At 35.9% G+C, this 13,401-nt stretch overlaps 2 protein-coding genes across 6 annotated transcripts in view; both read right to left on the reverse strand.

Moving 5' to 3' along the window:
* LOC127969153 (archaemetzincin-2) overlaps positions 1-3,044 on the reverse strand; it is a 27,046-nt gene extending 24,002 nt beyond the window's left edge. For all 4 annotated transcript variants that reach the window (XM_052570920.1, XM_052570922.1, XM_052570921.1 and 1 more), the window contains exons 1-5: positions 2,897-3,044; positions 2,206-2,488; positions 1,944-2,117; positions 948-1,076; positions 46-209 (exon numbers count right to left, since the gene is read on the reverse strand). In XM_052570920.1, coding sequence (XP_052426880.1) covers positions 46-209; positions 948-1,076; positions 1,944-2,117; positions 2,206-2,488; positions 2,897-3,016 — 870 coding nt within the window. In that variant the 5' untranslated portion in view covers positions 3,017-3,044. The remainder of the gene's footprint in view (positions 1-45; positions 210-947; positions 1,077-1,943; positions 2,118-2,205; positions 2,489-2,896) is intronic.
* Positions 3,045-3,382: 338 nt separating this feature from the next.
* LOC127969155 (guanine nucleotide-binding protein subunit alpha-13-like) lies at positions 3,383-12,630 on the reverse strand. 2 transcript variants are annotated; one of them, XM_052570925.1, is made up of 4 exons: positions 12,305-12,629; positions 8,150-8,376; positions 7,019-7,069; positions 3,383-5,167 (listed from the first exon to the last, which is right to left on the reverse strand). In XM_052570925.1, exons 1-4 carry the CDS (start codon positions 12,582-12,584, stop codon positions 4,595-4,597), a joined length of 1,131 nt encoding a protein of 376 aa, XP_052426885.1. In that variant the 5' UTR covers positions 12,585-12,629; the 3' UTR covers positions 3,383-4,594. The 2 variants fall into 2 exon arrangements, with proteins under 2 accessions (XP_052426885.1, XP_052426886.1); XM_052570926.1 differs by lacking the exon at positions 7,019-7,069 and having other exon boundaries at positions 12,305-12,630.
* Positions 12,631-13,401: the final 771 nt, after the last annotated feature.

Genomic DNA, 13,401 nt, shown 5'->3' on the forward strand with positions numbered 1-13,401 from the left:
TGCATTTTTTTTTTTTATGAGAGGGTTTGGGCAGTTTAACTTCACCTTGCAGGAGCGGAGGAGAAGAGTGCTGGTGATTGGAGGAGTGTAGTAATTCTCAAACACTGAGTAGTCTCCTAGCTTTAGTTTTAAATTCTTCTTCAGCCGTCCTGCATAGCTTCTCTGGTAAAAATTATCATCATATCGGGCAAAACTGAATACTCCCATTCCTGTAGAAACAAAAAAATGTGTGCTAAAAATAACAAAAGGTTTATTAAAGGGATAGTTCACCCCAAAATGAAAATTCTGTCATTAATTACTCACCCTCATGTTGTTCCAAACCTTTAAGTATTTTTGATTAAATCCGAGAGCTCTCTGACCCTCTGTTGACAGCAAGGGTCCAACCACAATCAATGCACATAAATGTAGTAAGGACATCATTAAAACTGTTCCTGTGACATCAGTGGTTCAACTGTAATTCTACAAAGCTATGAGAATACTTTTTGTGTGCAAAGGAAACAAAAATAGCAACTTTATTCCACAAACCTTCTCCTCTGCATCAACCTGGTGCCATTTTGGAGAGCATCAGGATGTATGCGCGTGCTTTCCTCTGAATGTAAACAAGGTACAGTGCATGCGTGTTCTACATCAGCAGCACCATGCGCATACATTGTTTACATGCAGGAAAAGCAGGTGTATACATTTTTATACTCTCCAAAATGGCATTAGGTGGTGGTTTCTGGCTATGGAGGGTAAGAAAGCTCTCGGATTTCATCACAAATATCTTAATATGTGCTCCGAAGATGAATCTGTAAAGTTATTATTATTTGGAATGACATGAGAGTGTTTTTGGGTGAACTATCCCATTAAATAAAAAAAGACACTGTGCTACAATAACAACTTTGCTTTCAAGTTACAATAAAATTTGCAGCATTAACAAGATAATGGCTACTTAATTTAAGAATTACCGTCAGTGAGAGAAGCCTGGCCAAAAACAAAATTCCATGAGTCTCTGGGGTACAAGTCGATCATGGTGATCCCCACAATGCAAAAAGCATCTCTGGGCTTCTTCTTTTTCAAGAAGTTTAACAGCTCTCCTGTAAACATATAAAGAAAGCATTAAGTTTACTTACAAGTCAATGTGAATTGCTGTTTGCAATTAATCTTATTTCCATAATATACTCTATAGTTTGTAAAACAGATTTTATTTATTGACTGGATAAATTTGGTGTTACATACCAAAATATAGCTTAGACTTCATTTAGTCTTGCTAAAACATTGCCTAAATAACTATTACTAATTACTAAAAGTAACATCAGCAGAAAAGTTTTCAGAGGAACAGCAAATTATTTTGATTAAAATGTAAGATTATCAATGTATTTAAATAACAAATGTACATTTGTTCAAAGGTTTGGGATTGGTTATTTTTTTATGTTTTTGAAGTCTCTTATGCTCACCAAGGCAGCATTTATTTGATAGAATAAATGTAATATAGTTCAATATTGTTGCGATTCAAAATTAATGTTTTCTATTTTAATATATTTTAAAATGTAATTTATTCCTGTGATGGCAAAGCTTGATTTTCATTAGGCATTGCTCCATTCTTCAGTGTCACAAGAGCCTTCAGAAATAATTTTTTATATGCTGATTTTGTCCTGAAGACAACTTTGAAAAATTGATTATTTGTTGAATTATAATGTTTTGCAACAAATGTCTTTACCGTCACTTTTGATTAATTTACTACTAATTAAAACATTTTTAAAAAATACACTGATTTTTAGGTGGTGTCTATAAAAATATGTATATATTTGTTTGTTCAAAATAAGACCAAGAAATACATTAAGTAAATTAATTCAGTGTGAATTTTGATTTTATGCTGACAAACATTTCATAAATGAGCTTCCTAGTCCCAGACTCAGCCAGTGCCAGTGGTTCTGGTTGTGTTCAGTAGCAACAGTACTAACCAGCATGAAGCTGAAGGTTGTGCGTGTTGTCGTTGATGCGAAATGAACACGCTGTTGAAGCAACTGTTACCGGTGGTAAAAGCTTGACCACTAGTCCATAATAAAATGCCTGGCAGTAATCCTTCAGCCATTCAACATACTGCACTGCCACATCCGCTCCTTCCCCAAAAGAGCCTGTGCAAAGGGATAAAATTACAAATGTAAACATACTACTAATAATAAAAGACACATTTAAGCTGTTTTACATACTAAGTGCTCTAACCAATAGTTTGAATGTAGATGGTATTATGCCCACTGCTTGGAGAACGGCGGTAAGGGTTGATGTAAAAACTCTGAAAGTCTTGAGGATCCTCTGGATGCGCAGGAATCCAGTCTGAGTTTGAGTGAATGGTGATGGGGTTGAAAAGTGAATTGCCAGGCAGGAGTCCTTCTTCTAAAAGTGTCTTCTCTGGTCTGCTGAATTGCTGGTAGGTTTCTATTAGATCTTTCCGTGTGGACAGCAGAGCAGTGTGCAGTCTCTCAACAGGATGCTCAATAACCTGCATCTGTCCATACAAATACACACACATGTGCAAAGTAAAATATTAATCAAGCAAGTAGCCAATAAACACAAAATAAGAAACTAAAATGACTGTTCTGGGTAAACTGGTGTTAAAATGTACTATCATGTTCACTGTGGCACTGTTTTAGCTACAGCTGTTAGGGGGAGTGTATTATATCTGTCTGTATCACGTAATCGATATAACGTCACCCGATACACGCGATAAAGTCACGTTATTAATTAACAAACGCCGTTTTTATATTTAGCACCACGACTTCTTAAACTTAAACTGAATGACAACACAGTTCGAGCTGACTTGATATTAGCATAACATTGATTAGCGCTCAAAGATTAAGTTACGCTAAATTAAAGAGGAAGCCCATGTCAACACATACTAATAGAGCAAAGCTACCTTTAAATGTGTTTTAGAATAAAGGTCGAAGACTGGACTCAGTTGATGCGTTTCAGATAAAACGCTGGAAATAGTAAACAGAAACCATAACCAACGCCAAAACTGGGCTGCCTGTCGCATTTAAATATTCACTTCGGCTGCCATTGTGGTTTTCATACGGAAAGTCCCACTCAATGCATTTTTTTAACCAATACATAGTAATTGGTTTTATTTATTTTAACTATACACACATAATAAAAGCATATTATATCTACACACTGTAAACAGTAACACTATTAGACCTGGATGAATAATTAACCCCATTTATAATTCGTAATATTTCATAAATGTGTTACTGGATATAACTTAGAAGTCCATATTAAATTCTGTATGTATTCTAAAGTGCTAGACTTTAAATTTTTGGGATGCTGGGTCAATATAGCCTTGCACCTAATATATTGTTCTTTTCTGAAATGAGAGGACAACAGTAAAATGAATACACAACCATTCTGATAAAACAATCAGATTTAATAAACAGTATTACACAAATGTGATTAAAAAACAATGAGAGCACACTATACAAAAAGCAAGTGATTGTGGCCATGAGAAAGATAGCTCTGCATGAGCTCACAACAACTAAATTCAGGCAATCAGTTCATATCAATTTTCTACCAACAGTCAGATTACAGTGCTTGTTTTCATTAAGATTACATTAAGACTTAGTCACTCCATCAACACATTTTAATTGATCTTGCATTAAACCAGCTTTGATTGATCTAGAGACATTTAAGGCAAAGGTGACTTTTCTTGGCCCATTTAAAAATATGTCTGTAGCAAACAATACACAGAAATATACCTGGACTGCTTTAACAGTCATTTTATAAAACCCTGAGCTAAAGCTGTCCACTTTAACCTACACAGGAACAAAGACATAAGGCTACTTTCTGTTTTTAATGAGAATTTTAAAAAAAAACTTCTGGCCTTCTAGAATACATACAATAAATGTATGGTGTTATGTTAGTGTGTAAAATATAAAGCTTGGGGGTGGGGTGAAATGTCAGAGCAAAAGAAATTGTACAGATGTTCTGTACAGGCTTAAACGGCAAAGACACTTTACCTTTACATTTGAAAAAATGTAATATGACAATAAGCACTTCATAAAAAGTACCTTAATTGTACTAATTTAATGTCATGATTAAAAATTACTTTGAGTGTGGGAAGACAAAGGCAGTGAAACCATGTTCTACTTTCAAAAAACAGACAGTGGGGCCAGATACATCATGCCCACAAACTGCTGACTGGAGCAGAAGAGCTCTCTGAATTAAATATTTAAAGCCCTGAGTTCTCACACTTTCTTTTTGAAAAGCTTAACAAAATCCAGGTGTTAAGACAATGGGTTACAGGAGTGTTAACAGTTCTATTATACAAAAATATGCACTCATAAACATACAGTAAACGATCAGAACTACATTTTGGTGAATAACTGAGGACCATTTCTTTGCATATTTGATATGGCTACAAGCAGCTTAAAAAGGTTGCTCTGATATCAAATTCTTTGCATATATGACTCTAATAATATTTTTTTTAAAAATGTAAGTTGCATAATTATACTATCTATTTTTCTTCAACCACAATAAGTATTGAACCACTTGTACTTTGTATTAAATTAAGTAAAAACCTAATTTAAATGGAATGTTCTTAAAGGCCAATCGGTGCCGTTCAATCTAAAATAAGCTGTTTAAGGTTGTCGTGCAAGATGGTGTCTTTGACATCACGGAAGACGAGACGAATGTTTTCTGTGTTAATGGCGGTGGTGAAGTGATGGTAAAGGGGCTTCTGCTGCGGTTCACGACGCTTGTTATGGAAGCACTCGACCAGGAACTTCTGAACATCCTGCAGATTGTGGGGATCACCTGTGAACTCGGGGAAGTAGTCCTTGATGTTCACATTCTGAACTTTTTCTTCCAGCAAGTCTGCCTTATTGAGGAAGAGAATAATGGAGACTTTGGCGAAGACGCGGTTGTTGACGATAGTCTCGAAGATGTTGAGCGATTCTGTGAGCCTGTTGGTCTGACGGTCTTCCATGAGCACCTGATCGTATTCACTGGATGAGACTAGGAAAAGGATGGAGGTCACAGAGTCGAAGCATTCAAACCATCGCTTGCGCTCTGACCGCTGTCCCCCCACATCCACCATCTTGAAAGGAACTTTCCTGATTTCAAAGTCGTACTCATGGATACCCTTGGTGGGCTTTCGTGCCAGCAGTATATCCTTTTGGCTGGGCAAGTAGTCCTGCAGATTAAATGAAAAACAAAAATCAGACTACCATACTACTACCATGAGACGACCCTACACATTTATAAAAATGAAGTGCTTGTATTACTCGGACACAATAAATCCGTAGAAATACGTGAATTCAGTCTCTATCACGGTAACGCTCATGTCACATTGCAGTGCTGCGCTGTCACAAACGTTTATTATTTCAACCAAAGTGCGCAAACAGAAAACATCATGCAAGTAACTAACTTGAGTTCTCTTTTGCAGTTTATTGTGATTAAATATTCAAATACACAGAATGTGATGTCAAAACATCTGTCTCGGTTAGTATACATGCAAACATTTGCCTGTATTTAAGGGAACAAACAGTTGGTGGGGGGGGTATTATTGCAAGAATGAAAAAATAAACATTACACTTGACTGAATAACTTTACCTTTAACAAGGATCTATATACATTTAAATTGTATGGTGACGATTATGCAGGGTTTTTTTTTTCAATTTATCCTTTATTCAATTTCTGCAGTATTTCTTATATCTGATAGACTTTTTTGAAAAACTTTCGTTTAATTTATTTGTCCTGTTGTTCATAATTAGCTTCTTTGTTCTTATTTTGTTACTGTTTGCTTGCCTTCAGTAGAGAAATTTTTAATCATGTTAAAGGGTTTGTTCACACAAAAATGAGAATTTGCCTGTCTTTTACTCACCCGAGAGACATCCTAGGTGTATATGACTTTCTTCTTTCTTATATTAGTTATATTAAAATATTGTCCTGGATCTCTCAATACATTATCATAGCAGTGGTCAGGTGCTTTTGTTCAACAGTCCACAAGACATCAAATAAAGTGAGTGCATCTGTAATAAAACGTTCACACGGCTCTGGGGGGTGAATAAAGGCCTCCTGCTGCCAATCGATGCATTTTTGTAAGACAAATATCCTTATTTCAAACATAATAAACACTTTTCTCTCACTTCTGTTATCTGTCATAAACGGAAGCCGTTCCGGCGGATGATGAAAGATGTCGGCGTTGTGTGATTAGTGACAAACGCGAAGAGAAAACAAAACGCCTGTCATGAATTAAAAGCACAAAACGAGGATTTGTAAAGAAAAATGTTGGACGATTTTGTTAAAAGAGACTGGTTTTCCTTTGCTAAAGTAAGGAAACTTTACTTCTTTTGCTCCTGTAAACAAACTCGCAAGACTAGCATATGTCACAGGCGCACGCGCCACACATATGTCCTACATCATCCGCCCAGAACGACTTGCAAGTATGACAGTTAGTTAGTATTCAATGTCTTGTGGACTGTTGAACAAAACCACCCACCAACTGCAATGATAACACATGGAATAGCCAAGACAATTTTTAATATAACTCTGATTGGATTCGTCTGAAAGAAGAAAGTCATATACACCTAGGATGCCTCGAGGGTGAGTAAAACACAGGCTAATTTTCATTTTTGGGTGAACTAACCCTTTAAGCTATTATTGGTAATTGCTGTGATATCCAAATTTGTATTGAGAATTATCAATTATCAATTTAATTCAAATTTTGATATCATAACCTTTTTCCAATCAAAAATAACTATTGTGATATATAGTTTTTGTGAAATGGGATCATCATTGTGATAAGATTTTGATCATGTCGCCCACCCCTAACATGTATTATTGGTACAATGCAATAAGTACCAGTAACCAATATATCGACACAAAAATTTACCAATAGCCTTCCTAATGGATAACAAAAAAATCAGCCTGAATTTTAGGTTTAATTTCATTTCTGCAATTCTGTGTACATCTCACGATCAACTACTTTGTGCTCTAGTTACCTGAAGACATTAACATTTATAAAATGCTATTTTTTTTTTACCAATTGTCCAAGTTTATCCACATTGTCCAGGAAATACTTCACAGATTCACCCTAAGAAGATAAAGATACACAAAATCATTATTAGGTCTCCAGCGTGTGAGCTTTGGTGCAACTCTGAACAATTTGTCTTGTGCTGTGTCCCAATTTCCCTATTTTATCCATTTCCTGTTACTCTATACATCCCTGTTCAAAAATCAAATAAATAAAATAAAAATACTTGTGAGTTACTAGTTTTTCACTTTTTTTTTCTTTTTTTTACACTCACACACAAACAATACAACATAACCACACAATATTTTACACCAGATATTCTGGTCCAAAGCAGACCCTACTATGATATACAAGGTTACTCTGGCCTTATTCAGAAGCAATTTTACCTAACACAAAATCAGGAAAATGAGGCTCTGCAGCATGGCTGCTCACTGGCTTGCTTTTTTTCGTGTATGCAAATCAGCAGTAAGTAGAGAAAGTGACTTGGTCACCAAAAATGAATGTTTATTGCTAAAAAAATACAGATAAACATGTCTTAAAATCACAACTTGTGTGGCAATGCAGATTTTAGTTGGAAAATTTGAGCTAAATCTTAATCTCAGTCACAAGGGTTCTACCCCCTGAACATGCATGCTCTTATCTTCATAACTGAAATGCAAACTACATTCATGCACAGACAGAATGCCCCCATTGTCAGGAGTCACTTCATTTGTGTGCAACTCATACCTTTGCATTACTCTCAGGTTTCAACCATTGCCCACGCTACGCACACAACAAACATGATTTCTTGTGCATAATCATTTCAATAATATCAAAAAATGGCTGCTTAATTACATTCCAAATATATTAAATATATAAGCAAACATTTCACCATGATTAACACTTTAGTGCAAAAGCTTAATAGGAATAATTATGCAAGTCCACTGTGCTTATCTGCTATGATTTATAATACAAAGCTGTTTAACAGCAGGTCAACATTCCTTCAAGTTCACAATCCCCACAATTACATAAATCCTTTAAAATAAAATTTAGTGGATTCTATATCCAAAACTTTAGAACCATGAACCGCTGAAATTATCATGTCAAACGATGCAAATTAATTAATAATAAATATAAAATGAGTAATAATTTTATATTTACCAGCTGAAACTCTCTCCGTCTGTCATAAGCATTCTGAATACCACTGTCTTGCCACAGGGCACAGATGGAGGGCAGGTAGTTGAGAAAGACTTTGGTCTCCACCATCCCTTTGCTCATCATGGATGAGCGGGTGTCAAAGCCCATCACGGTCTCCCCGTGAACCTGATTCTCAGGATCTCCCCAAGGAATGTGCAGCTTCTCACGGGCATCCACCAGCACTCGGATACCTAAACAGAAATATCAGAAATGACATATATTGGCATATTACATTAATCAGGTTACTATAAAAATATACGAAGCTGCTGACATGATGTACTTTAAAAAGAAAATTAAATGGCATTGTTTTACTATGTTTTTACTATGAGTAATTTTTGTGTCAACTTCAAACTTATAAAAATGAAAATCCTTAGCCTATTTTTATATATATATCCCCTTTTTATGAGGTCAATGAGGTCAGATGGGCTACTGTGAGTTCTATAACTAAGAGTAATATACAGCATTCAAAAATTTATTATAAAGTGAACAAAAATTACTTATTATATGAAGTTATTGTAATAATATGCATGTCGACTGCAGCACCCAAATGGCAAAGAAATTGTTTAAGAGCTAATTTTCCTGAATTTTATGTAGTAGCTAGAAAAACAGAAATTTAATAGTTTTAAAAATTATTTTGACCATATTTAATAATATTTGAGAGCCTGCGCATGCAGTTTAATATTTTCGAGCCAATTTATTTCTTCTACCAATCATATGAGAGGAACGCAACTTTAACTAACGTTACAAGCCTATCAGAAGCAGAGAAGGGCCTGTGACAACACCGTTTGATTGACGCCCACACGTCAATGTCACGTTAGGGTTGTTGGAGAAAAAAAATGGAGCGCAAATTGATGAAGCCTGGGGATGATGTCCTAGACTCCTAGCAATAGATAAAGGACTCAAAAATAAATGGCACTTTTTGGCAGTTGGTGCAAGAAACAGAGCTTGTTTCTGGGCTTGTTTCTGCATGATTTGCTCGAGGAAGCTTCTGAATGCCAGCAGCGGTAAGAAAGTGATTTATGTTGCTATGTTTATGTTGCGTTCCAGGCAACCCGTGTTTTCCAACCTTAAACCCGTGAAAGTGCACTGGAACGGCAGTCAAACCCGTGACTTCCCACCCGTGAGCTCGTACTAGATCGATGTACTCCGAGTTCTGACGTCACACAGCACGTGAAACAACAGTGACAGCCCCTACAGATAACACTGCCTACGGATGCAGTGTTTATGCACGTGGTACACGTTAAAAATAGATTTTAGGACAATGTAACGTTGCAATGAAATTAATTATTAGCTAAATTTCCTTGCGCTCAGAAAGTTTGGCGTGACTTGCCTGGAACGGTACAAAGTCGTTACTCGTGGTTTGAAATAGTGACTTAGGAGCTCAAAAACCTGTCTGGAACGCAGCACCAGACTCTGGTCATAGAGCCGCTGCCCGTGCACTCAAACTTACCATGACGTTGCCGGGAGTAGAGACCTGCGCGGGAGGGATTTTTCAGTCCCGCTCCCGCAAAAAAATGTGTTGTTTTCTCCCGCCCGAAAAATCCCGCGGGTAAACGTATAACAGTTTTTCTTTTTTTAATACATTTCATATTCTGCCTGCTACTCTTATTTTTTCACTTGCTCCCTGTTGAATATAAATTAAAAGAATAAACTGAAAATAAACAAATGTTTCGTTTTATGTGTGTTTAATTAAAAGTATAAACATGAACAAGGAAATTAGAACATAGAAATACAGTAAAAAAGCAAGAAATGTAAATAAAAAATATATACCTATAATAATTAGCCTATATAGCCTAATAAATTATATAATAATAATAAACCTGGATTTATTTCATGTTCAAAGGAAAAGTAGTTTATGGGGCCTGCGCAATTCCTTCAAACACGTAACAAAAAAATATCCTTATTCCTCAATAACAAAATAGACCAATTTTAAATATTTAGCTAAATAAATAAATAAAAACTGAATTTACAAAAAAAAAAAAAAAATTACGACTACTTGTGCCCATGCAGGAATATCATGTCGTTCACTGTTGAGAGCTTCAGTTTAATCCGTCTCTGCTCCAGTATGGAACCGCAAATACTGAAAGCCCTGCGCTAGCTGGAATGCAAAGTACATGGCGATGTTTGCTTAGTCTCGGAAATGCGTCTTTTCCACCACTGGAGGACATCTTCCGGTTTGCGTGCTTCCAATTCGACCCTTAAATATCTCGCTATTTCGGAATCGAATTACACGTCGCTGTCTATGGTATCATATTATAAATAAAGGTATATGTGTTTCTATTTATTTTATTTTGTTAGATATTTCCACTTTGCGGGAGTCCCGCAAATAATTTTATTTTCCCGCAACCAGCACACAATAATATCTTGCCGCCCGCGTCCGCATTCACCCATCAAATATTGTCCCGAGCCGCACTCGGTGGCGCCGAGCCGGGAGCAACTATTAGCTGACACACCGTTGTCTATGACTGACCATGTCTGCGATTTAAAAAATACGTTTGTGCACATTTATACCAGAACATGATTTGTCATGCAAAATTTCGCAGCCACTGGCCACCCTGTGTAGAAAACTGGCAGAAAAAAAAAAAAAAGTGTTAACAAGCCTGTTGATTTCAAATCAACATGCGAGTTACATCGCAGAAAAAAAGTGATAATAGCCTTGATTTCACTTCTAATCTTCAGTTTAGTCGTTCAGTTCTTAAAGCACGTTGAGCACTTAATTATTTAAGCACTTTAAGCACTTGTTATTGTTTAGAAGAAAACACTTTATTTGACATAGTACTTTTAAATAAATGGTGCCAAACATAATCATTGAAGAGATTCATGTCTATCTAAGTCTTTTTATCATTTTTTAAGCACTTAAAGCTGCGGTAGGTAACTTTTGACACTCTAGCGGTTAATAAACAGAACTTCTTGCGGAAGAACATCGTAGCCGGACCTACTTCTCTCCGTTTATGTCTATGAAGAATCACAAAGGTACGGGGTTACTCCGCCGCGGTACCCCCGAAGCAATCTAAAATAGTCCGAATATAAACACTTATTATAGGTGCACCCTAGTGATTCAGGACAAGCTAAAAACACTGTTTGGAAAATGGATTCATGGTGTACTCGCTTATTATATACATTTTTCTACATTTTGAACACAAACAAAGTTACGGACCGCAGCTCTGATTGGTTGTTTTTTACCGGGAACGATGGAGTTTCTGCAAATGGCAATAGGACCACTGGGAGGAGCCAGAGGAGCTTGATTTTTACACAGATTATCTGTCTCATAGCCTACTGTCAGGACAAAATGACAGGTTTAACAAATATGTAAAAAAAATATATATTTTTACAAAAGTTACCTACTGCAGCTTTAAGCTGTTGTTACTGTATTTTTTTTTATTATCGTCAATATTTGAATTAAACCTGTCTGTGGAGTTTCTCTCCAACACCACCACAAAAAAACAGTTCAGGCTCAGGAATTTTTTACACTTTAACCCCTGAACTCATACTTATATTAATTCATGTGGATATCTATAATACTTATTAAATAAATATTTATATTGAAAGGTGTTGACTAATTTTGAGGAAAAATAAGGATTTTATAATAAAGTGGAAGCAGGAGATCAAACCTAAACAAGACTAAAAAGCTTACGTTTCCTTCCTAACATCTGTAGAATTTTTTATCCGTTTTGTCAGCAGTGTCTCAAGAATCAGTTGAAATGCATATATCAGAATAATGTTATAAAGCAATCACATATCCAGATGACTAACGCCAAAGAAGGCGCTGTACTTTCTGTACAGTGTGTACTTTTCTCTCGAGACGCCAATTTACTGAAAGTTTTAAGTGAGATTTGAACATAGGTAACATATGTAAATGTTTTCGAAATCGTCGTGTCCGTATAAAGTCCAAATACTTTATCTGATATATGAAGAAATGGACTTCAACAAACCCAACATTTAAACCTGCCTGTCCTTCGCGTCGTCTAAAGGCTGGGTGAGCAATCGAAAGTTACGAGAGAGAGAAATCAATAAAACACTTCCACCTACAGCTAAAATAAAGCTGAGCTTTTATCGAAGTGTAGCTTTTTTATATATAATGCACTTGTCTCTTTCGATTTCAAACTACGGGCTTGGTACCTTTGAGAACATTGCTGTAGATTGTAGCCCGGAACTCTTCTTTGGCCCGCTGGTCGAAGTCCTGCCCATGAATTATGCGCATTTGTTTGAGGAAAGTTGACTTGCCACTTTCGCCTGCTCCTAACAGCAAGATCTTCACCAGTTTCTTCGCATACTTCTTATCCTTAGACAGGCTTTTGTCGATCTCCTTAGACTTTCTAATTTGATCAATGTCGCCGCTTGAGATAAGACAATTGGGAATACAAACTATAGCAGTCCGGGAGGACAGGAAATCCGCCATTTTTGTAGTAACGACTTCATGGATACATCAGTCGCACTGCCACGCGAGGCGCGTTCACGTGTTCTTTACAAATAGGCGGATACCACGGGTGTGGTTTAAAAATGGACAACTATTTATTGTTTAATCAGTTCTTTTTTATTATTATTAGATACTTAGAATATATATTTCACATTTAAAAATGTTGTTGTATGAGGTCTCTAATGCAGAAATAAATGGTGTTTTACTTTTTTTTTCTTTTCTTTTTACATTTTATTAAGATACAGGGAAATGTTGTAATACTGCAACGTTGGGCTCTTGGGTAGCAGAAATTCAGTGTTTCTTCTCACTATCTGAGCAAATGTTGAGGACATCTAAAAGTTCATTTGCAGGCTCCTATGCTTCTGTAACCTGTGTAAATCAGTGTCCTATATGAATATATACAATAATAACCACACAGTAAGTCATTTTTGAATTAAAAGATTATTTATTATGAAAAATAATATATATATGCTCAGATTATATTTTAGCAACAGAACCTGAAGAACTTTCATAACTTGACTGTGGAACTTTCATCACTTGTATCAGTGTCCATCTCAAAGTCACTGTTCCCATTTTGATATCAGACACATATGATGCGACGCTCTTTTCTGGCTGATGGCATTCTGATATAGAAGAAAAAACACTGATTATTTTCTATGATAAATAATCTCAATGCAAATCAATTCCAATCAAAAGTTCACATTTTAAAGAATTCATGCATTACACAGAATTCACACATTTTAAAGAAATCCACACAATTTATTCTTCAACTTATTTAATAATCATTTAATATTGACTA

The sequence above is a fragment of the Carassius gibelio genome, chromosome B12 (assembly GCF_023724105.1).
Source record: "Carassius gibelio isolate Cgi1373 ecotype wild population from Czech Republic chromosome B12, carGib1.2-hapl.c, whole genome shotgun sequence".
Lineage (NCBI taxonomy): Eukaryota > Metazoa > Chordata > Actinopteri > Cypriniformes > Cyprinidae > Carassius > Carassius gibelio.